This window comes from Chionomys nivalis, chromosome 24 (assembly GCF_950005125.1).
Source record: "Chionomys nivalis chromosome 24, mChiNiv1.1, whole genome shotgun sequence".
Taxonomy (NCBI): Eukaryota; Metazoa; Chordata; class Mammalia; order Rodentia; family Cricetidae; genus Chionomys; species Chionomys nivalis.
This window is the reverse complement of record NC_080109.1, coordinates 34,962,154-34,987,744: the sequence shown is the minus strand read 5'-3', so window position 1 is coordinate 34,987,744 and position 25,591 is coordinate 34,962,154. Positions and strand designations below refer to the sequence as shown.

Below are 25,591 nucleotides of genomic sequence, written 5' to 3'. Positions count from 1 at the left end.
AGGCTCACTGGTCAACCACCTTCTCGTCTTGGGGCACTGCTTCGCCATGCAGCCTGCTGCAGCTCTATTACTATGTGTTGCTAAGGGTACTGCTGCTGCAGAGTGCACACAGAAAATGAAATTTGTACTCGCTTGAGCCTCCACTGCTGACTACTTTCCTCTCTGTTAGTGAACCTGGTAATTTGTAGATGTTTTTAATAACAAAGTTTTCCTCTTAGGTGTCCATCTGAAATTCACTCTTTCACATTGTATTCCTGTTTGTCTTGTGTTCTTGTTAGGTCAGCAGATATATTTTAATTGCTAACTGAATGGAAAGAAAATTTGTAATATATAGACATCAAATAAAGTGTGTGGTAGCTGCCAAAGTAAACACATCTTAGTCTGGATCTGACAGAAAGAGCTTAGCACAGTCCCATAGTTTTTGTCTCATTTTCTTATTCCCACAAACACGTTTTCAACCTCACAAAGGCACCTATGAAAGTTTAGGTACTGATTGTTTAGTCAAAACTGAATGAGAATATTACACACTCATTTTGTAGCCTATTGTACCCCGCCCACACACACCGTTCTGACAGCTTGCTGATAAAACTTCTTTAAAATATGTAGCCTGCACTATCGGGGGTAAGGTCAGGATGCTGAAGAAATTAAGGCTGGCTTCTAAAATCCTTTTTGCTAGAGCAGTTAGAAAACTCAAATGGCCAAGGATTTTCTTTCTGAGCAGTCTAATCTAATATTCCTGACTGTGAGTCAAAGTCATCCATTTATCTACACATCTTTTCAGCAGAGTTCTTCTGTGGCCTCATGGAAAAAGGGAAAAATTGAAATGAATCCCAGTGACTAAAACAGTCCTGGACATTGTCTGGTTTGGGGCATGATGGGTAATGTTGTAATAAGAGCGGCGGGGCTGCGTCTCCGGCACCCGGCTGCCCGCATGGCTTATGCCCCAAAATAATTACACGGAAACTGTATTCTTTTAAACACTGCTTGGCCCATTGGCTCCAGCCTCTTATTGGCTAGCTCTTACATATTGATCTAACCCATATCTAATATTCTGTGTAGCACCACGAGCTGGCTTACCAGGAAAGATCTTAACCTGCGTCTGTCTGGAGTGGGAGAATCATGGCGACTCCCTGACTCAGCTTCTTTCTCCCAGCATTCTGTTCTGTTTACTCCACCCACCTAAGGGTTGGCCTATCAAATGGGCCTAGGCAGTTTCTTTATTAATTAACCAATGAAAGCAACAGATTAATATAAGACCCACCTCCATCATTTCCCCTTTTTCTGTTTAAACAAAAAAGAAAGGCTTTCACTTTAACATAGTAAGATTACATATAGCAAAACAGTTATTAAGTAAGAATTACAGTTACAATATTTACATCTATTTTATCTCTTATCATAACTAAGGAAAACTATAACTATCTATCCATTCTTTAACTCCATCAAAGACTCCAGAAGGATATAATATTACCTTAGTAAACAAGAAATAAGAAAACTCTAGAAATGACAGAGATATCTTGCTGCCTGAACAGTCACCCAAAGTTCTTTTGTGCTGTTGGGGCATCCATCTTCAGCCTTCAGGCCCATAGTATCCAGCAGACATTTTCATCAAGCAGGAAATTTCAAAGACAGTTCAGTCACTTTCTGTCCTGTAGAATGTCTCGTAGACTCTTTTATGAGTCAGGAACCCCGAAAAACCATCTCACCTTTAGGCAAGTTTAGCAGTCCTCTTTCTGCGGGTTCTCTGTGTCCAGTTTATGCAACAGTCCAGGCAAGAGCAGTTTCTTGCCCAAATGGCTATCAAATTCCTTAAGGAGCCTCTTCGGTGCCCGTCTTCCTCTTGAAGTAGATTGGTGCTGCCAGGAGCAGACGTGTCTCATTATCATGAAAAGCCCTAAGCTATTAAAACATTAAATGCCATATTCTGCAATCTTTGAAAGATATGAAGAATGCCTGTCTAACTGAAATATATCTATGCACATCTAGAAAATCTAACATGACTAAAAGCTTGACAATTATCGATGATTATCCATTAACAACCTATATACATTACATTTTTAAATGAACTATACAATCACAATACCTTGATGGGCAGGGAGCTATTAACTGTTCCATGGGGGTCGCTGTTCTGCGACTGTGTCGTGGCCTGGAGTGGGGGAAGGGAAAGCGAGCAGGGAGCGCGTTGTAAAAGCTAACAGGCTTTTACACTTTTTGAGCTCCGGTAACTTGTTTGCAAAGGCTGGGAAAGATGGAGCTTGCTTCCCCCCGTGCCAGGGCGGGGACAAAATAGCCCCACGTTGGGCGCCAAAATGTGGCGGCGTAAATGAATGCAGAAAGATTATAAAAATATATACAGCTTTAATAAGGAAATAGACTTACAGGACCACAGGTTCCCGCGGAGAACAGGAGAAGCAGAGCAAAAAAGGGCTGCTGGGATCACGCCCGGCAGATTTATCAGTAAACATTAGCCCAAGGCGAACACGCCCCCAATGGGTGGGGCTGTATCCCTACAGGGTAATGTGTATGTGCTCTGTCAGGTAGTCGTCCAGATCTCACACACAAGCTCTCTCATTGGATTTTTTTTTTTTTGTTTTGTTTTGTTTTGTTTTTTGTTTTGTTTTCCGAGACAGGGTTTCTCTGTGGTTTTGGAGCCTGTCCTGGAACTAGCTCTTGTAGACCAGGCTGGTCTCGAACTCCCAGAGATCCGCCTGCCTCTGCCTCCCGTGTGCTGGGATTAAAGGCGTGCGCCACCACCGCCCGGCATTGGATTTTCTTTTTATGGACTTTATTATATAAACTACCATACAATCGTAGTTAGACTGAAAGCCTTTCCTTGTCATTTCTGATTCCCAGAGAGACATGTGGGCAACTTTATCTAGAAAATGTGCTCACCCTCCCAGTGCTTACCGCGGGAAGAAGGCCAAGGACAGGTTCCTTGTTACAAGATTCCTTCCCCAGGGGAAATACCCATCTGCATGTTTGCTTTTAGCAAACTTCCATTTAAGCCCTCCAGACTAATATATATTACTGTACTTTTTGGCAAAAACATCCCTATCCCTGTGTGACAAATCTTGATAACCTATAGAAGTACCCTCAGAACACACTTGTGTTCTCAACAGAGACGCAGAAGTGACTGAAGCCATAGTAGCACTCCAGACCAAAACACAGCGTGGTAAGAAAGTGTTTGTCGTTGATTCCTCTTTGTTCCAGAAACTTAAAAGTATTATTGGCAAAAGTATATACAATACACGTAAAGGCTCTACAGACCCTGACCACAGTGCCATAGCTGAACATGTAGAACTGATGATAGTTACAAACATGCTCAGTACGAAGCATGAGTAAGGGAGAGCTGTGGCTCTTGTCTGGCTCTGTAGTCCTCTCCTTAGCTCCTCAGCATGTCCGTTCCCCTTGCATCTGCCCTCAGCCCCTTTCCTTTGGTCTCTATTCTGAAATACAAGAGAACAGAGTTTGAAAGGATATAAAATGGAAAAGAACTGCACTGTTGACTTTGAGCAAGTTTTCTGGTGTAGCCATGCTGAAGATCACCAGTAAGCCTGGTGGCTTGTTGCTAAGCCTGACAACCTGAGGTCAATCCCCAGGGTACTGCACACAAGAACTGACTTCTACCCTTTGTTCTCTGACCTCCTTGCTTGTGCTGTAGCATGCACACACCACCTCCAGAAATAATAATCAAATATAATAAAAAGTTTTTTCCAAAGGAAACAGAAAAGGTCAGTAATAAAACAACTTATTGGTGGTCTGCTAAAATTAGGAGGGGAGAAGAGTTCTGTGGGAAGCACTGGGTGTCTTATCTGATCCCAGGTACTGTGTTAGATTGACTGGCTAATTGGGTGCCTGTGGAACCCCAAACCAGGCACGTGGATTTGTTCCTCCAAGGCAGAACTTTCTCACTTGAGTCTTCATGTAGTAGATGGATCTAACCAGCTCTGAGGACCCTTCTATAGGGTATTAGGCCTGTCCATGCAGGTGGAGATCTAGTGGTTTGCATTCCAGTGCTGCTGTCTTGGAGATTAGACTCCAGTGTGTGAATCTTGGTGTCATGGTCAAAGTTCTGTTTCTGTGAAGAGACACCATGACCATAGCAACTCTCCTTATAAGGGAAAATATTAATTGGACCTGGCTTACAGTTTAGAGGTTTAGTCCATTATCAACAATGGCAGAAAGTGTGGCTGCATGCAGGCAGCAGACATGGTGCTGGAGAGGTAGCCTAGAGTTCTATACCTGGATCCTCAGGCAACAGGAAGAGAGCTACACTAGGCTTGCCCCCGTCATACTTTTTCCAACAAGGCCATACCTCCTGAGTACCACTCCCTGTGGGCCTATAGGGGCCATTTTCATTCAAACCACCACCTTGGGGACAAAACACTAAGATTAGAGCAGACTGAGCAGCTGTCATTGCTGAACTGCAAAGTTCGTCAGCTTCCCTTCCTCTACCTGTTCCTGGGTGGAACAGAATGTGGTTTATGTTGGCTTAAATTCTTTGATCATGGAGTACTGACCATTGATATCACCCATGTTGGCTTGATCCATGGAGCTAAGTTGCATTTTTTTTTTCTTGAGAAATATGCTATCTTGGAAGTCTTGCCAGGGTGGTCTCTAGAACAAAAGAGGAAACCCCTGGTCGTGAAGTAACCCGTTTCCAGACCCACCCTTTATTTAGGTTAGAAGAAAAGAGCTGGTAATCACACTTCTCCTTTGGATTCCTACTGGAGGTCTTCTGTGCGGAACAAGTGAGAAAAAAAGAGGACCTTAGTGTCAGCAGGTTGGGTTAAGGGCTTCAGGGGACTGGTATCAGCAGTTTTGCTGCTATTGGTGACTTCAAAAGCTCCTTTCAAAATTATCCTAATTATCCTTTTTTTGGTTCCTGAAGCGATAGCACACATGGAAGTCAGAGGACAAATTTTAGAAGTCAGTTCTCTCCTTCCGCCATGGGCTCTAGAAATTAAACTCAGCCTTGTGCAGAGAGACCTTTACCACTGAGAGACCTCTCCAACTATCTTTGCTCACTTCTGTTTCATCTAATCATGTATGTGTGCGCGCGTGTGTGTGTGTAAGTGTAAATTCTGTTCTTCACACTTTGGTTTACAAGATGACAGTGTCTTCTTTCCACACAAAATACCATAATTTTTCCTTCCTGACAGTCAACCCGTGTTTATCCCCTGCTGGTGTGTGGGGACAGGAAGACAGAGTTCCTCACACCCTGAATCTTGTAGTTGACCTTATGTAGTTGCTGCCCGGAGCAGCTAGCCCCTTGGTACTGACTGAAAAGTGGAAGCCTGGCTAAGGAGTCCATACTGTCCTATTGGTGATTGTATATTGTTTAAGTAAATGTGGTAGGAAAGCAAAAGATTAGGTTTTTTTTTACAAAAAGGATTATGTAATTGTTTCTTCCAAGCATTCCCTATCATGATAAAGAAACAAGGTAAAAGTTGTCGAAGTAAGTACTAAACTTACCAGTAGGAAATAGAGTAGCAGTTCCTTCCAGAGGTGTCTAGTTGGTGCATTGTGGTAATATTTTATCTAGAGATGAACTGAGAACCATGAGTTGAGTTACCTGAACACCTCATAAAGCTTGCAGTTTACTCCTCTGTGTTGGGGCTCTGTGGCAGCATGGGGCCATCAGGCCTGGTCTTCAGCACCTGTCTCACATTGTCTTCCTTCAAAGGTTCTACAGAACATCCCATCTAATCCAGCTATTTCCCAGTGGACTCTTTCAAAGTTCTATCCCACAACATAAATTAAATTTTATTAAATGAAGTTTAATAAATCAAGGCCACTCTCAGATAATGATACATAGTAAGAACCTCAAGTTATAAGCATTTACATTTAAGCAGCCAGGGTAGTCATTTTTTCTATCCCAGTTTAATCATTGCATGCTAACAAGAAGCCTGGTAGATCAGACCATTGATTCCCTTGCCCCAGTGTGCCATGGTGCTATCCATCCACCTTCTGACCATGAGAACCCAAAACTTACAGGTTCCAGGCATCTTTTTTAGCATCTCTTTTCTTACCACGTTCCCCTCCCCAACACCACATCACATATGTTTCCTGTGGTTCAGTACATGCTTCAGTCGGGGTGCAAAACCTGAGCATCAGTAACAGCAAATGAAGGAGTAAAGAAGTGTCTGTCTAGCACTTATGGGAGATGTTCAGAATAATTACGTGCTGGGCTCTGTGTTTTCTGGTATAAGACTCGGGTGAGGTAAGGAAAATATTATGGACCCAAGGCCTAGCACTTTGCTCTCCCTTACCAAAGAGCCACACTCTGGAGATATTCCCTGCACTATGAAGGGATACTCCAGCACCCAGCATTCTCTGCTTCTCCAGTGGCATTTCAAACCTTGTCAAGATGAAAGACGAGCTTCTTAGCTGAGGTCCCTCACCTTCCTTTGTGGAGGCTCAAATTTCCACTGAGATCACCAGGGGAGCGTTTGCTTTGTTTTCTGCCTTAGCAATTTGGTGGCCACTCTATTTTCAGAAAAGCATTGACATCATGTCAATGCAGTTAGCTTATGTGCTCATTAATGAAGCCCAGAACTAATAGTTACATTATTGGAATTTGACAAAGTCACTCAGATCAATCAATCCCTGCCTTGTGTGTGTGTGTTTGAAAACTGTCTAAACATGCTGCTAAATCCCCTAGAAAACTATCCAACTGCTTTGGCACCATTAGCCCAGCTAACCAGAAGAGCCATTTGTAGTAAATGGGCAGACTGTGTGACTGCGTGGCTAGAACTTTTCCCCTGCCCTTTCATTCACCTATATAAGGTGTGGTTGGTATTGCTCATTGTTTTCCCTATTGCCCTGAAAATTGAAATCCTCTTCTCATCCAGTAAGCTTGTTCACCACATCAATACAGTTTGAAATGACAGTGGCCTGGGCCTGCTTCAGCTCTCTGAAATCCAAAGAACTGTTCTTCCCTAGCATTTCCCTCTCACATGCTCACCTTCCCTCCCTGAGGAAACAGTCCACTCCTCTGATATTACCAGGAGTCAAGAGCTCATGAAAGAGATGTGAGAAAGGAGTGCTACCTATTCTGATTATACAGCAAAGCAATGTATAAACTCTGTGCCTGACAAGAGTACTGATTAGCAGGCCCACTGTGCATCATGGTACCTCTTCTAAGGGTCCCTCCAGCTCACAGGCCATCCTGTGTTGGGAGTGGGGATAGAAGTAGGGTGACACATCCGATCCACACACTTAACGTGAGATGCTGGTCATTCATCTTTGTGCTGGTTCTGGTCTGCTCTGGAAATAACACTCTGATGTAATTGCTTTTTCTATTTGTATGCTTAAAGTAGAGGATTTTCCTAACATGTAAGGCCCTGGGTCCATTTTTTGCACCATCAAAAACCAAGCCTTAAGTTGAGTAACTCCCACAGGGATATGCTCATAATGCAGAAGTCATACCACATGTCAGAAGCTATACCCAATATGAAGTCTCATCAGCATGGCTGCCTGAATATGACCTGAACAAGGACAACCTATAGACATCCTAACATGGAAAGCCCACAAGACCTTAACCATACACAGCAGCTAAACAATGCTGAGAGCACCCAATTGGTCATCCAGTTCCTAATGGTCAACCATGAAAACATACATACAAATAAGACTACACAGACTGAGCAAGTTGTATGTACATATTTAGAATCACACCCCTATTCCCGTCACACACACACACAAATAACAAAGAAAAGAGGGCGTGAACTTGAAAGATGGGGGGGTACCTGATAGGTTTTAAAGAGACAAGAAAGGGAAGGGGAAAGATGTAATTATAATATAATATCAGATGTAAAAGATTTTTTTAAATGTCACACCACAAATATGTTGAAAACAGTTTGACGACAAAGGAGTGCTTAACTGCTTTCTCCCTCATTTAATTGTTCAATTTCAGATTATAGCCGTCTGTAAGGAGGCCGCTCTCCTAGCCCTGGAAGAAGACATTAAAGCTGACCGCATTATGAAGAAGCATTTCACTCAAGCCTTGAGCATTGTGACACCTAGAATCCCAGAGTCACTGATGCGCTTTTATGAAGATTACCAAGAAAAGAGTGGGCTACACACCATCTAAGAAATACATACTTATATGCATATATTTTGTAGAGAAAAGTTTGCAAATTTTGTCTTGAGTGTTTACAGTTTCTTAATAGGTAAATGTTTGAAATATCCTCATTGGAGTTGAAGAGCCTCCCCTAAATGTTTTTGAATCACTCAAGTACAATAAACCTATCTCGGGGCATGAGTTCAGACCATCTTGATTTTCAACAGCATACATTCACCCTTGTGTTATTTCTGTACTCCAGAATTAGCCAGGTCATTGCTTTAAAGATAGGATTTTATGATGCCTAGGTTGACCTCCAACTCTGTGTATAGCCGGGAGTGACCTTAAACTTCTGAGTCTGCTGCCTCTGCTTCCCAAGTGCTGGGATTACAGATATTTTCCACTGTGCTGTTTATGCAGTGCTGGACATTGTACCCAGTGCATGCTAGGCAAGTCTACCAGCCAAGCCACGTCTCCTCTCCCAAATCTGCACTCTAAAAAGCCAGCCAGGTTTAGTAAATGTGTAGTTCTCGCTGCTGTTGACACCTGCATTTATGGCCAGAAAGCATGAAATTATCACATACAAAAAGGCTTAGAAAAGTTAAAAGTGTAGGGCCAGTTTGAGCCAGAACAGGAAATCAAACGGGGCTATCGAGTTGGCCTAGCAGGTAAAGGCATTTGCCACCAACCCTGGCAACCTGAGGTTGGGTTGGTATCTGGTGGACAGAGAGAACCCATCAAGCTGACCTTTGACCTTCATATGTGCGCCATGGCATGCATGAACACACACACATAAATAAATGTAGTTTAAAAACTAACAAATTGCCGGGCGATGGTGGCGCACGCCTTTAATCCCAGCACTTGGGAGGCAGAGGCAGGCGGATCTCTGTGAGTTCGAGACCAGCCTGGTCTACAGAACTAGTTCCAGGATAGGCTCCAAAGCCACAGAGAAACCCTGTCTCGAAAAACCAAAAAAAAAAAAAAAAAAAAAAACTAACAAATTTTACCTATAACTCTGTTGTATTCTAAATATGTATGTTGATGCCTCTAGGTATATATCCTCTAAATTCCTTGACACTTTAATACTGTGTAAACCCTCTTGCAAAAATGGTGGGGCAGTAGTGGTGTGGTGTTAGTGCAAAGAAAGGAGTTGGAAGGTAAGCGTTTAAACAGATTTTAGAGCCAGGCAGTGGTGGTATTAAGATTTCAGAGCACCAGTTGTTGAAGATAAAGGAAGCTCTGAGTGGTAAAGTTCTGAGTGACTAAATCATTGACATAGACACAGCCATGATAAAGATTCCTAAGCCCTTATCCCCATAGTCAGTTGGCAAAGCTTTCATATGGGCCATGCTCAGGATGAGTGGCTAAACTTCCTGGGGCTTCCAGTGTAAACAAGTGGCTGCAGCTTCCTTTTCCCTGGTGTTTACAGCCTGAGCCTGCTCGCCTACCAAGACTAGCCAGCCCCTTCACATGTGCTGTACAGAATAAACAGTGGGTTCTGGGTTGCTGGCAGTAGTAAGTATCCTCCATCAGCATGCACACCCCCACCTGGCCGCAGCTTTCCTGCACATGTGTCTGGGTGTCTGTCTTTTCTCCATTTCCCCCTCACCCCTAGTCAAGGTTCCAGGACCCAAGCTGCACACGGGTTGCAGTAACCCACCCCAAAACTATAGTCTTATTTGACTTGTGTCCATTTTATACCAATACTGTTACAAAGCACTCAAAAGACCAGGCCAGCTTTGTCTGAAAGGTTTCATTTCTGATCCCAGAGGCTAATGTTTATGGACAAGTGATGCATGATCCTGCTATTTGTGTGTTGTGGTGGAATGCATACATAGTACATACAGGTCATGGCCTATTTAACACAAAAGTGACCAGCTTCTTGGCTTCATACGGTTTACTTTTTGCATCTGGTCAAGAGTTTGTCCCTGTACTTTTTTTTTTTTTTTTTTTTTTTTTTTTGGGGGGGCATTTCAGGGATATTGATATTGATGTCAGTAGTGTTCCAAAACGTTTAAATAATTTGGATTTTTTTCTGGCTATTTTCTAACATTGAAATTTTAAAAAACAGCTCCCACCTTTTATCTTCGAGTCTGATAACTCACCCTGATCTTTCTTTAAAATCCTTCAGTTTTATCACTGATCTGTGAAATGGTTTTCAGAGAAATGTATAGTTTGTTTTTGCTTAAGACTAGGTCTCACTTTAGGACCCAAGCTGGTCTTGAACTCAAGGCAAGCCTCCTGTCTCCGTCTCCCAAGTCCTGGGATTTTAGGCTTGAGTATCTGCTGGATATATCCTGATCAGAAGACAACTATAGAAATCTGAAATGAAGTTATCTTCTGGTCTGTGACTAGGTAACTTTCTCAAAGTGGAGGCCTCAGGTACTTGGTTGTTTGCCCTCCTGGAGTCCTGTCTAGAAGTGCAAATACGCACCTGATCACTCTCTAGAGTGAGTTCAGGGATGTTTGACAGCTTAATGCTCTGTTTACTCGCTTGTTCCTCCCAAGCCAACCTGGGTACATCTCAGACAACACAAAAAAATTCCTCATTTGAAAACCACAGAACGGCTGTGCTTCAGTAGTGGCATTTCACAGCTCCTGACCCCAAGGCCTTGAAGCTGACCCGTGTGCACACTAAGACTCAGAAGAGAAGGAGTACCGGAAGGGTAGGGCTGAAGAGTAGACTCAAGATAGCAGCTAAACTCCTGTGCCAGTACAGTTCTCATCATGAGAGGTGTGCAAACAGAATTAAGATTACCTTTGAGTGGGGAATAACCACAGATTGAAGTCCCCCACATGGACCTAGCAGAGACTATGCCAATAATCTAGTAGGGACCAAAAAAACTTTAACAGTGCAGGGGAGAAGTATTTTCCAAAAACAGGAAAAAATAGTCTAAACTAAGAATAGGAATTAACAGCCGGGCGGTGGTGGCGCACGCCTTTAATCCCAGCACTCGGGAGGCAGAGGCAGGCGGATCTCTGTGAGTTCGAGACCAGCCTGGTCTACAAGAGCTAGTTCCAGGACAGGTTCCAAAGCCACAGAGAAACCCTGTCTCAAAAAACCAAAAAAAAAAAAAAAAAAAAAAAAAAATAGGAATTAACAAAGGTAATCCCTCCAGGTACTACCTACTTTATTCTGCAAATCCTTGGGGAGGAATAGCAAAGGGAAAGCCTGCAGCCTTATTTATATAATGACAGTATTCTAAACAGCTCTATTACCTAACATGAAGGGTGATTTAAATCTGTGTATCTTATCCACATAATAAAACATTACACTACTATTAAAAAGGGAAGAAAAGTTCTTCTCTGACCTGATACCTTATCCCAAAATAGAATAACAATCCAAGGCAAATGTGTTTGAACAGCAAACCCCAGCACCTTACAGTCTCAAGCACGGCTGTTTGCTTGCGTGATTCATGCTTAACTACATCACAGAAAAACAGAAACCCAGTATAGGATCAATACATAATTGAAATGATCCCTTGGCCAAAGGAAAAGTCGTTATGTAGATGTGAAGATCAGTGGGTTCATGAGTACCACCACACAGTGAATGACACGGGCTGGATTAAGCATTCCACTTGTGGTGGGTGGTGGAGTTAGCCCCAGGGAAAAGCTGAACATTAAAGTAGAAATTAACACATGAAAAACAATAGAAATGACAGCCGTCAGCGCAGTTTTTTTGGAAGGCAAAACCCCAAAGCATGCTGCTCTGTGTGAGTTAGAATGAGCTCCTTACAAAAAGCCTCTTCACTTACAAAGGTCCTCTTAACCTAAACTGGATGCAAGGCCTCACTGTCAACTGGCACAAGTGACAGTCCTGGACTTCCCAGGTCGTCCTGCTGTGGTCACAAGGCTCCAAAGAACTGTGAAGGTGCACAGCTGACTTTGGGCTTGAAAGATGGGCTGCAAGCCAGGGAGAGCAGGGTTCCGGAAAAGGCAAGAAAGTTCTAGAGTCTCCAGATTGATTTAGTAACCCCTCTGTTAAGCATAACTTGGCTTAAGGACCCATTTCAGTCCTGTGAGCTAACAGTCCGTTTGTATCACTTTACTCCACTGGAGTGGCAATACATAGCAGAAACAGGAAGCAATACGACTTTCAGCTGGATCTTTAGAAGATGACAGAACTCAAGAAAAGTGAACCTCAGTAAAAAGAAAATGTAAAATTAAGAAGGTGTGTAGGTTCAGAACAGTATGTGAAAATACACAGCCAGCAATATGAACCTGCAGTCTCAGCACAGAGGCCTGCTCGATACCCTTGCTCCATCTGGTCTCGGAGACCTGGTGGATGCTTCTCACAAACTTCATAGCAAGGCTTGCCACATGATACACACCCCTAGACTTGGCTGTCAGTTCTAACAAGGTCACATTCTGGCTCAGACACAATTTACATCTTTTTTTTTCCTAATACTATCCAGAAGTTCATTCTGCAAATTTTACCTCCTCAAGTGTTTTCCCAGCTCCCTGGTGAATCCTGCGATGGATTTGTCCTGTGATGGATTTGTCCATCTTGGCTACCCGTGCTCACACATCTGTTCCTCTGTGTGCCTCCAGGTCCTTGCTGCTCTACTGCAAGAACCAGTCCGTGACCTTCCTTGGGACCCCTGAGCCCATTGTGCCCTCTGCTATGATGTCACTTGTCAATAGTCTCAACCATTTTTATTGTGGAGGAGTTAGTTGTGCTTTTACTTTTACAAAACTGAAAGTTACTAGTTTTGTGTTTATGCCTGTGTAGTGCAAGCATGCCTGTTCCACAATGGGCATCTAAAGTTCAAAGGACAACTTTCTGGAGGATTCTGTGTCTTCTTTGTCCGGAGGTTCTGGTAATTGAACTCAGGTTGTCAGGCTTGCACGGGGAAGGTTTCGGCAGCTCAGCCGTCTTGCCAGCCCTGGACTAAGTTCTTTAACTATCCTTGCCCTCAAAAGAGTTTTTCCTCTATCATGAGAAAAGTCAACGGCATCAGTACATTTCACCTGACGAGGGTTCCAGAGACACATTTCCTCCTTAGGAGAGCCTATTACCGATGAGAACGGGGGGTGTCAAATGCTCTGGTAGGGCAGAGACCCCGAAGATTCCCAAATGTCCTTGTTGGGAATCTAAGAAGTCTCTCTTCTGCTTCTTTGTTAGTTAAGGAGCACCTTGTCCACCATTGTTCCCTGACTCTGCTCTGCTCTGCTCTGGGGGAAGGAGAGGTCAGTATGTCCCTCTTCTCTTACTTCCTGGTGCATCTGTGGAGAAGCCAGGGAGACCGCACACCCTGCACCCTGTGTGCCAGCAGCCCAGCCATCCTGACAGTGCAGCTCACGTTCCTCTTTTGTTTCCTTTTACTCTGGTTCCTACCTTCCCTGTGGACTTGACCAGCCAGTTCAGCATTGAGGATGAATTCCATTCGGAAGCACACCAGGGAAGAAGGCAAAAGAATTTTGGCAAAATCACAAAATGGGAATAATAATACAGAAATCGGAATGGAACACTCGCCCATCTCACCCGGGTGCTGGGAGAATTAATTAACGTCTGTAAAGGCCTTTGAGTTCCTTGGGGGGTGGGAGGGACGTGCACCAGACAGCTATCGTTATTGTGAAGGGATTATGTGCACAAACACAATACCAGGAGCCAGGATAGTACTAAAAATAAAGCCGACTTTTCTGTGAGGACCACAAGGAAGGAAGTGCCTCGCTGGAAAAAGCTTAACTGTCCTTTAATACCATCACTTGGATTGCGAGGCTCAGGTTCCATTGTAAGGGGAGGATTATGTTTTCTGAGTATTGTCAAGGTGTGCCGGGGGACAAAATAAAATCTCTGCTTTGCCAAATGAAGGTTATAGTCTTTGGAAAGAGATTAGGGGACTCTTTGGCTAGTGCTCTTGGTAGCCTGTCCGTAGGGGGAAAAGGCAACAGGGAAGCAAATGTTTGTTTGTATTTGAGGGAAAAGAGTTTAGTTTTTTACAAAAACGGGAAGAAAGGGAACCGCCTCAAATGAAAGCCTCCACCGGCAGTCCTCAGTAAATCTCACAGAATTCTCTGTGTATTTTTCCGTCTGCATGTCTGTCATGCAGGCACTTCCAAATCCTAGTTTTAAAAACAAGGAAGAAGTAACCTTGCTTATGTGTTTACCGAGGAGGACTATGTTAAGATTGGGGGAGAGAACAAACAAACTCCTCTGTCTGTCTTATAAGCAGTCATGGCACGGTTCCTATGGCGTTTGAGGTCTGGCCTCCTGGGTTAACAAAACTGCCTGCCCAATGGGGAAGAAACCCTGTCCTGTTCCCAGTCCCTCCCTCCAGCCCCTTTCCTTCTTCCGCCCCCTTATTTTGTAAGAAGGCCTCTGGGGCCTGAAGCAGATTAGCAAACAAATAAATCCTTTAATGTCCCGGAATACTTTCCCAGTACAAATGTGATTAATCTGCCAGCCCAGCAAATTCGGCACATCAAATACCCCAGCTGCAGAAAGCCATTTCTCCAGCCCCCTAATTTGTGGCCAAGAGGTCATGTTATTTTGACGTTTGTATTGGTTAGACTTTCTTCCTCCATTTCCTATCTCTGAACATGCTCTTTAAGCAACCTTTAGAAAATAACACCCAGTGGAAGACAGTGGGGCAGCCTTCCCAAAGCCTCCTGGGCATACAGGCAGGGTGAGAGGGCCCTTACAGTCACCTTGAGTGCTCACCCGCCGCCAGCACCTTAGTCCTGGGAATCTGTCCTCCTGCACCGACACCACTGGCTCCTTTTAAGAACTGAAATGGACCTGGGTTTGAGCTGTGGCCTCTGACCCTAGCATTAGAATCAAAGGGTCTCTGAACACACATCACCCCATGACTTGCCCAAAGTCACACAGTCAGGTGGATGGCTCTGACCACTAGGCCCTCCCCCTGCCCGCATATCTGTCTCCCTGTGGGAAACATGGAGAGAAAAGACCATTTTGGGTTGTTTATGTGAATCTGTAAGCTCTGGTTCACACTGATGCTTCTTTTTCTCCCCCTCAGAAGTTGGACAATGTGGGTCCCTTGACATTCTGTCCTCTGGTTAAGAAGTAGTTCCTCTGGTTGTGGTTGATAAAACTAACAGACCCTCAGTTGTGAGCCCCATGGTGTGAAGACCAGAGGATTCCTTCTGTGACCACATAGAGTCTTGGTCAGGCCTCTGCACTGAAGCAGTAAGAGCTGTGGGGTGGGGCCAGAACTCAGATCCATTGCTGGGGAACAGTGAGAGACTGTGTAGCAAAGCAACAAGGCAGTCGTGTAGCATCTAAGAGTTCCGCAAGGCTGAACCCTCTTGCCCTTTGTATATTCTAAAGCTTATTAAACAGTTTAATAAACACTTCAGGAATAAAAACCACGAAGGCAAAAGCAGAAAACAGTGAGGACTCAAACATAGGGAGGGCCTTAACATGAAATAACCTTCCATCAAATGTGAATTCTCTGTATATTCTTTGTATACACAAACATTTTATTTTTATCTTATATATTCTTTGTATATAAGGGAGGGCCTTAACATGAAATAATGTTGCACCAAATGTAAATTCTTCGGTGGTGATCACACAGAGGTGCACTACATTTACAATAAGTGAGGCTGGGTGTGGTGGCATACACACTTAACCCCAGCACTTGGGAGGCAGACACAGGCAGAGCTCTCTGAAGTCCAGACCATCCTGGTCTACACAGCTCCAGGGACAGCAATCCCAGGACAGCCAGGAATATGTAGACCTTATAGCTGAATAAAAACTAGATGTTCCTGCCCAGTAATGACAAAGGATGAATCAAAGATCCTGACTGACCCTACACACTAAGCATGCAAAGGACAATTATGTAAGTAAGAACCCTGAAGCAAGTAGCCCAAAACATCATGAAGGGGGCACGTCACACAGCTCTGCACAGCTCTGGAGGGACATGTCCAGGAGCCCCAAGACTGCTGCTCTCCGCCTACAGCTGCAGGGAAGCTTACTGGCAGGCATCACATGACTCCTGTGCCCTCTGCTATGGCTGCATCCCCTTCATTTAGAAAGGCAGTAGACACACAGTGTAGAATTAAAGCCATGCTTGCCTTCATTTCACCTAAATTGCCTCTGTGAAGACCTTTTCTCTGAAGTCACTGTCTGAGGTACCCGTGGCCAGGACTTCAACACATCTCTTCTGGGAGGGGACACTGGGTCCCTAACAGCACCCTGAGTTCTTGACTTTTACAGCCCCTGACAGCTGGGGTGCAAGTTGCAGTTGTTTTTCTCCTGCACCCTGCAGTGCAGGTTTTGACATGGTTTTTGTTTGTTTTTTCTTATTTCTGCCTTAAATGTTTGAATAGAAGAAAACAGTCAAAAGAAGTTGGAAAAAATCAGAAAGACTACTCAGGGAGGTGGGGAATCTTTCTCTGAAAGTCTTTTTTATTTTTATTTTTTTATTTTTAATTTTTTTATTTTATTTATTTATTTATTTATTTTTTGGTTTTTCGAGACAGGGTTTCTCTGTGGCTTTGGAGCCTGGAACTAGCTCTTGTAGATCAGGCTGGTCTCGAACTCACAGTGACACACTCCCTCCAAAAAGGCCATATCCACTCCTACAATGCCACACCTCCTAATAGTGCCACTCCCTGTGAAATTACGGGGGCCAATTACACTCAGACTACCACAGTTACCCCTAGACTTTTTATGCTAGTACTGCACCCATGGGCAATCTGGCCATACAAGTCATTGCAGGTCATGGGGTTCACACAAGCATGTTAGGCTGTTGATGATTTCCCCTGCAGTGGCCTGCACAGCACCTGCCAGCAGCAGGGAGAGAAGCTTCCTCAACAGTGCCAGCTTGATTTCTCCTTGACCTGTGACCCATGTGTCTTGTGCTGAAGCATTAGGGCTATAAGCATCAAGTCCTGGCGGGCAAGCAGTAGCAAAGGCAAAAGCCTGTAATAGGAGTTTGTAGATCGCCTCTGGCCACCGGTTCTAGGAGAGGTATTCCATACCTGGCTCTGGGCTTTTCACTTAGCAACCTTTGACTTCTGGGGCTCGCATAACCCCAGTGCAGGGACCTCACATTAAACTCTTTTCTATGAATATATACTTATATACCAAAGACAAGCAGAATGAGAAAGAAACCAGGTTACCCTTGGATTTATCTAACCTGGAAAGAGAAAGGCCTACACAGTTTTAAAACACTGAAGAAAACACCAGGGGAGAGAGACGCCTTCTGTGCGCATGCATTGATAGGGTTAATAACTGTGAACATGGAACCCTACCAAAAACAGTTTATAAGTCCAATGCCAGATCCTCATAAAACTCCAACTCAACTCTTCACAGCAATTGACAACATAGTAAACTTCATATAGAAGCACAGAGACCCAGATACCCAAAAGAATCCTGAAGAACAAAAGCACTTCTGTAGGTGTCTCACATGCCTGGTTCCGATGCCCTACAGAGCCATAGCGGTAAAAGATTACAGAACACAAAAGCAGGCACACTGATCAATCAGATAGACTCAGATAAAAGCCCATGAACACATGAATTCCTTTGTTTGTTTTGGTTTCTCAAAATGGGATTCCTCTATACAAGTCCTGGCTGTCCTGGAATTTGCTTTGTAGACCAGGCTGGCCTCAGACTCACAGAGAACCACCTGCTCTGCCTTCTGAGTGTGGAATTATTATTATTATTATTATTATTATTATTATTATTATTATTATTATTTTATTATTTGCCTTTTCGAGACAGAGTTTCTCTGTGTAGCTTTGGAACCTGTTCTGGAACTAGCTCTTGTAGACCAGGCTGGCTGGCCTCAAACACACAGAGATCCTCCTGCTTCTGCCTCCCGAGTGCTGGGATTAAAGGCGTGTGCCACCACTGCCCAGCCTGAGTGTGGAATTAAAGGTATGTGCCGCCACCACCACCACCTGGCTGCCACCTGGTTTTTGACAGGTGCCAAAAACATACCCAGGAGAAAAGCTGGCATCTTTACCATTGGAGCCTGGAAACTACATCTCTGTGTATAGATGGATGGACCTAGAACCTTGCCTCTCGCCCTGAACACAAGTCAATTCCAAATGGATCAAATACCTCAGTATTAGCACTGAAACTCGGAAACTTCTAGGAGAAACACTAGGCTACAGTGTTTCTAGGAGAAACTTCAGGCTACAGGTTCAGTTAAGGGCTTTCTGAATACCATTCTGGTTACCCAGGAAACTTTGAATTGATTATGGATGTTGCTTACAGGTCCTTACGGCAATCTGGAGTCTCCCCCTCCTCACAGCAATTACTGTATCCCAGCTGTCTTTCCTGCTGCCAATCTCTGTCCACACTTAAAATGTGCCGAATTTTTGGTCTGGGACATGGATCAGTAGGGGAAAGTGCTGGGCATGCATGTGTGAGGACTGGAGTTCAAATTCCCAGAACCCAAATAAATACCAGGTGAACATAGAGCGCCACCTACAATGCCAGCCTGAAAAGGCAGGAAAGGGGGTTGTCTGGTTACCAAGCTGGCCACGATGGTAAGCTCTGGATTTGATTGAAAGGCTCTGCCTCAATAAGTGAGGTAGAATCAATGGAAGCTTATTCTGAACATCAACCTCAGGTCTCCACATGCATGAGTACACACACCTGCAAATACACACATGCATGTATGCCACACACACATGAAAACAGAAAAGGAAAAATATACCACAGCCAAGGCACTACTCTTCTCTTCCTGGAACCTACCGTAGGAATACAATTTTTTTTTTAAGTTTAATAAACAAGACTACATATAGCATTGCCTTAGTAAGAATGAGATAATATGGCAAACTTCCTATGTGTGTATCCGGAAGAAACAAGTGGTTATGACCAATGCTGTGCAATTGTTTTCAGGGTAACGTGGAATTAGATAAAAGCCACACGCCCTAAGAAAGCTAACAGAAGCTATACTGTTTATTTTAAACGAAATGGATTGTAATGTTAGACAAGCCGAGGAGAGTGGGATTTGGGAGACTTGAGAGGAAACGTGAGTTGCCAAAGAATACACAACTGGTAGAGTAGCAGAGCTAGGAGTCAGAGCAGAAGCATAGGAGTAAGAGAGCCTAAGGCATGGTCCACCAAGATGTGAACTCGGCTGTGAGTCTAAGGCAGCGGGAGTGTGGACGATTCTAAAAGACTGGAGGGCGTGGGCACGGGATGGAAGGAAAGGAAAAGGATGGGAAGGGAAAGGAGAAGGGATCTCTGTCTTTCTGCGCAGCATCCTTTCCCTCCTTTTGTACTGACTACTTCCAGTTACCCAGTTTCATTTCTGTTAAAAATTAAAAAATAGAAAATTTAAAAAAAAGGCTAACTACCTGAAGGTAAGATCCTGTATTCATTACTTTTCTATTCTGTGATAAAACACTGTAACCAAAAGAAACATCCAAAGGGTGTTTGCTTTGGCTTAAGCGGTCAGTGGTGAGGAGTCCGTAATGGCAGGGGAGCCAGGGCAGTAGGCAGCCAATCAGGAAGAGGAGCAGTCAGTCTTCAAGAAAACTGAGAGCGGGCAAGGCTATGTATTCCCAAAGCCTGCCCCGGCTGACACACTTCCTCCAGCAAGGCTCCACCTCCTGAAGGTTTCATAACCTTCCCAAACAGTGCCATCAACTGAGGGCCAAGTGTTCAAATGCCTGAGCCTATGGGGATTTGGCCTGAGGCAGAGTCATACAAGGTGATGAACTTCTGTTGGAGGAGGCTGTTGTTGGTTCCTGGCCATCCGGCTAGCTTAGACCTGAAATAATCACATAGAAACTGTATTAATTAAATCACTGCTTGGCCCACTAGCTCTAGCTTCTTATTGGCTAACTCTTATATTCATTTAACCCATTTATATTAACCTGTATATCACCACATGGCTGTGGCTTACCAGGTAAAGTTCCCAACATCTATCTCTGGTGGCTCCATGGCATCTCTCTAGCTCCACCTTCCTCCTCCCATGCTATAAGCCAAGCCAGTTTCTTTATTCATTAACCAATAAAAGCAACACATAGACAGAAGGACCTCCCACACTAAACTTCCTTCAGTGTAAACATGATGGAGCAATCCTGACTGAGGGAGCAGATGGTCAGGGGTTAGTAGCCCAAAGCAGCTGGAGCCATTGACTTCGGTATCCCTGGTGTCTCCTACAACTGATCCTCTTTTCTTCCCAAACGGCATACTTCTTACTGACTTGCCCAGGCCCCAACAGCAGAGTTTCCTATGCCTGAACTGATCCTTTCCGTGGCCAATGTTAGGAACCTGCTGTCAGGTCTCCAGGCCACCACCTGGCCTATATGGAGGTACCCACATGCTCAACTGAGAGATTGCCTGGGATCCTGGGCTTGATTTGAACCTAAAGTCGGTGCTATTTGTACCTCTTGAATCCTTTCCTTACATGGATTATCTCCTGGTTTCATATACCTTGGGGGGAGGGGGATCACTGCAGAGAATTTCTAAAGTCTCAGCAAAACGTTCCCTTTGCCAGCACCCCGTCCTTCTGAGACCCCAGTGGCCCATGGCCTCAGATAGACTTCAGAGGAAAGAGACCAAAAGGTTTTATTTTATTTATTTATTTATTTTTTTTGGTTTTTCGAGACAGGGTTTCTCTGTGGCTTTGGAGCCTGTCCTGGAACTAGCTCTGTAGACCAGGCTGGTCTCGAACTCACAGAGATCCGCCTGCCTCTGCCTCCCAAGTGCTGGGATCAAAAGGTTTTAAAGATCTAAAAAGAGATTACTGGAGAGCCTTGAAGGCAAACAAGAAGTGTTGCTGGTGCAGTTAAGACAACTATCAGATGGGCAAGGCTGGGAAGAGGCAATTGTGGGTGCCCCGTGAGACATCCTTGTTTGTCCTATGAAAGGGATCAGGGTGGGGATTCAGAGCTGACCACAGCTGGGTTTCACTTAGTGTCTCATCTAGTTCTCAGTAAGAGTCTCCAGGGTGCCATGGCACACAATCTCTAAGTTACAAGTCTGGGGACATGGCGGCGTGGAGAGAGAGGTGCCCGAAGGCAGTGTGGCTTCCTGTGTGTGCTTTCCAGTGTTGGTGCCTTCTGCCTGCTCAGCCCTAGACATGGAGGGTTTGAATCTGAACTCGGTCTCTCTGACCTTCCCTCGCAAGTGGATAGGGCACAAGGAGGGCACCAGCCAAGTCACAGGAACAGCAGTGTCCTGGCATCAGAAACACCCCTGACCCCTCTCCAGACCCTTGAGTGAGCAACAGGGACCTCACGGTGACTCTGGATTTGAGTCCTGCTGTGCTCGTGTTTTGTGTGTTCCTCAGGAAATTATAGACGTGCCTAGCATACATTTCTTACCAGCAAAACGTGAAACTTGTATCGTCCATGTGTGTGTGTGTGTGTGTGTGTGCTATTGTGTACACCTCTGTGGAGGCCAGAGGTCAATACCAACTGCTGTTTTCGGTCCCCATCTTCCCTTTTTGTTTGTTTATTTCTTTGTTTGGAAAGGGGTCTTTTCTTGGCCCGAAGCTCACTGATTTGCCTAGACTGGCTGACTGGGAGTTCCTAGGATCCTCACGCCTCTGCGGCTCCAGCACCAAGACTACAAGCACATGCCACCACAGTAGGCTTGACTTTTTTCAGTTGTACCAATTGAATTAAGTCCTCTTGCTCCCAAAGCAAGCACTTTACTGATTGTATTATCTGTTACCCCCGCCCCTACAGCTGAAGTCACAGACAATTGTGAGATACCCTGCCTGCAGGGGTGCTGGGAACTGAAGTTAGAGCCTCTGCAAAAGCACTGAGTCTCTCTCTACCCCAAGCAGCTACTTCTTAAGACCGAAATGTAAGTGAGGTGACATACTGTATATGCCCCAGCCTGGCCTTTGATGGCAGCTCATGGCCCATTCTTCTGCAGATGCTCAACCCGGGGCACAGCCCAGTGGCTGCCCTTTGTCCCTTACATACAGCACTTTAAAATCAGAGAAGTTGGGAGCTTTTCTGTCACCACTGTCTCATGCCCCTTTTTCACTGAAATTATTTTATAATGTTTAGGGGAACACACTGAATGAAAAAGAAATAAAAAGGAAGTGGCCAGTCAGAGGTATCATGGAGAAGGTTTATTGTGACTATGTGGGAAAACACAGCCAGAGGCAGAGACATCTGGAAGGGTCCAGAGTGGACCTGACCAGACTGAGCTGTGCTTTGTGAGGGGAAGGGGAGGGCAGAGAGGGGAACCAGGTGCAGCACTCAGGAGGCCTAGAGTAGACAAAAAGGACCAAGTAATCAAAATGGTTGCATTATATAGGAAAGGGCATGGGAGGAAGGGCAGCCCAGCCTCTGGGCTAGAGAATTCTGGGGTGGGGGTGGGGGTTACCAGCCAGGAGGAACCTGAAACAGTTATGGACAGAGGGAGACAGGGAGAACCTGGCAGCCAGTGTCCTCTTTGATAAGTTAAATAGGCTTATCAGCCATTTGTCCCAGATTTGAAACTTAACACAAACCAACCTACCTACCTACTTTCTCTCTCGTTCTCTCTCTCTCTCTCTCTCTCTCTCTCTCTCTCTCTCTCTCTCTCTTTTCCTTCCTTCCTCTCCCTCCCTCTCCCTCCCTCTCTTTCTTTCTTCCTCTCTCTTTCCCTCCCTTCCTCCCCCTCCCTCCCTCTCTTTCTCTCTTTCTCTTTTTTTTTTTTGTTGTTTGTTTGTTTGTTCAGAGTTTCCCTCCGCTGTGAGCTGTATTCCTAGCAGAGGGGTCCTAGTGCTCATTTCTCTGGACCTCCTGAAGCTCCTCCAGACCTCAGGTCAGCTTGGCCTGACGGACATCACCTTCATCTCCAGACCCGCGATGACCTGCTCATCATCAAGTTCCTGGAAGTAGCTCAAGGCCCATCAGTTTCTTTTTCATCAGAACTCAAGTCAAGAATAGAAGTTCCTGTTGTTTGCTTTGCCGCCTTGGTGACGAGAGCATCATGAAACTGGCAAGGGCTTGCGTTTCCTTTACCCAAGGCCAGTGTGATCTGGACCTTTGAAGCTTGTCCCATCACACCTGTCCTGCTTGACTGTAATCTGGCACTGAAGAAGTGTTTCCTGAGTTCCCTCAGAGTGAGAAAACACGGGAAAACAGCACGGCCCACACTGGCCCCGCATTTACCCTGGGGCTTTGACTGGTAAAGCCCTTCCTTGTCCATTGTCCAACTCCAGGAGGCAAGTCCTGTCATTAGCTCCCTCTTTATAGATAGGGAAACCTAAGCACACAAGAGTATGTGATTGGCAGAAAGCAGCATGGCGGGGTGGGGGGGAGGGGCTGATAGCAAAGCTAGGGTCCTGACCCCAGAACCTGGCTCCCAACCACAGGGCTCACTGGTGGATCAGCCCTCTGACCAGGAGAAGCTGCTGCATGCCTGAACCTTAGGGTTTGCATCTGTAAAGATGGGGGTAACAGCAACACCATCCTAGAGGTTGTCATGGAGACCATGGGACCACACGAACAGGCCATTGTCAGAAGCATCAATTTGTTTGTTACTGTAGCTTGTCACAGCTTGGCTTACCAGCTGCCCCTGGTCCCCTTCAGCATCTCTGGAGTCCATGCACTTGGTGAGGTTCAGCTCTCTGCACCCCTGCAATGTTCCGTACTGGAAGATCTGTCTTTCTGTAGCAGGATTAGAATCTAGAAAATACGTCATTCCCATTTGTCTCTGTGTTCTGTGGTCCACTCAGCGTCTTTGGGCTGCTCCAAAAGTCCTCCCAATACTCACCCCAGCCCCTGGGAGCCACAGGTTTTCACTTAGCAAGCACGCCCAACCATCCTGTGCTATGCTCAGTAAGAGATGCCTTTTCCTTCACCCAGGCATTCAGGGAGCCAGGGCTGGCAGGCAGCCATGATGGGCGGTATGCTTTTCCTTCCGCAGGGAGACAAGGCTGGAGGAAGCAGGCAACCACGCCTTCCCCACCTTGCTCCCCTCCGCAACTCTGCCGAGGGGATGTGTCCCTGGAAGCAAAGGAAACATTCACTTGTCTGGGCCACTGTGCCTCGCTCCCACTGAGGAGTCTCGGAGGAGAAAATAAAAACTGGTTTGGACCTGTTCTCCAGATTCTTCATCCCCCGTTTGGGGGGTGAGCATGTGTGAGCGTGCACACTTCCACACCTGGCTAGCCACTGGGACATGCTGGCGCACATATCTGTGTGGCGCTTTATAAGACAGTCAATGCATTCAGGAAGCTTGCCTTGCTGAGGGGCCATAGCTGTCCTGACCAGAAAAAGGCCAAGCTCAGGCAGAAGTTGCTCAGATCAAGGGCAGAGACCCGGCTCAGTTACCTCAGCCCTTGTTCTGACTAGCCTCTCCGACCCCATGCCTACGGCCAGAAAGCAAACGAACACAGAAGAAACGGTTGGACTAAAAGTCAATATGCAAAACAGCCTGGAGGTCATAGCTTTTCTAAAGTTAGGGGTTCCTATTTGAATCGCCCACAGACAAGTGTGGTGAGGCTTAGCGAGGAGACACTTTTACTTGGGTTTCGATTGCACCTTCCCACAGCGTTTCCTTGAGAACAGACTGGTCTCAAACTCAGAGATCGCCCTGCCTCTCCCTCCCAAATGCTGGAATTAGAGATGTGTGCCAACACTCCTGGTAACAAGCAGATCTTGATTCACGCAAATCAAGTGGGCGACAGTGAGTGCTTGTCTTGACTTTGCTCAAGGACAGAACGAAGAGGAGGAAGAAAGAGTTGCTGTCAACAGATCAGGATGGCGTCATCTGTAGAAACCCTTTAAGTCATTTCTTTTTTGAGATTATAATGTAATTACATTTCCCCTTTCTCTTTCCTGCCTCTAAACCCTTTCAGATACCAAATCCATGGCCCCTTTTTCATTAATTGTTGTTATATACATACATACATACTCCTAAATATGTAAATACAACCCGCTCAGTCTGTATCATGCTACTTGTATATATGTTTTCAGGGCTGACCATTTGGTACTGAATAACCAACTGCTGTGTTCTTCCCTGGAAGTTTCTGCCCATCTCAGCATTCTTTAACTGCCTGTAGTTCTTTGTGTAGAGTTGAGGCCTCTCAGGAGTTCCCTGTCTCTATTAACATGTCTGTCGTTGTCCATGTTCGGCTAATGTCTAGGTGGTCGTGTTGGTGAGACTTTATGAGTGTATCTTTTGAAATCCCTGCAAATGGAGCAACATGCCGCCACCTGCCCCTTTATGGACCCTTCATTGTTCCCCAGAGCCCTTGAGGCCTTTACTCACTTTGGCTCTCGTCCATTTACTATAGAGTTAGTCTCACGATGGTGGTGATTCAAAGGATATGAGAGTATATGTGTGCGAGTGTGCACATACTTCACCATTTTACATCGATTCTTGAGTGTTCCTTGACTTTGGTATCCCCACGGGGCCTAGAGCTAATAACTCTGCAGAGGCCAAGGGATGGCTGTATCCTTCATATGCCACGATGCTCCCTTCCCTTTCTATATTAACCTTAAAGTCTCATGACAGCACTCTAAATTGAGTGAACCGGATAGAACACAAGAGGATTGTGTCACACCTTTTCCTGTTGGTGCTAAGACCCAAAGATGAACTAGCTTTTGTTAGCGGTGCGCGAGGGCGCTAACAAGCTGCCTCGCCCGTTCGTG

The 25,591-nt window shown here is 45.2% G+C and overlaps 1 protein-coding gene across 3 annotated transcripts in view; it reads left to right on the top strand.

Moving 5' to 3' along the window:
* Window positions 1-22,742, top strand: part of Afg2a (AFG2 AAA ATPase homolog A) — a 180,966-nt gene extending 158,224 nt beyond the window's left edge. Inside the window, exon 17 of one of the 3 annotated variants that reach the window (XM_057757278.1) lies at window positions 22,668-22,742. Coding sequence is in view for 1 of the 3 variants with exons in the window: in XM_057757276.1 (XP_057613259.1) it covers window positions 7,913-8,089 (177 nt within the window). In the remaining 2 variants the exon portion in view is untranslated. Of the gene's footprint in view, window positions 1-7,912; window positions 8,252-22,667 lie in introns of those variants that run through there. The other 2 variants (XM_057757276.1, XM_057757277.1) reach the window with 2 other exon arrangements.
* The last annotated feature ends 2,849 nt before the right edge of the window (window positions 22,743-25,591 follow it).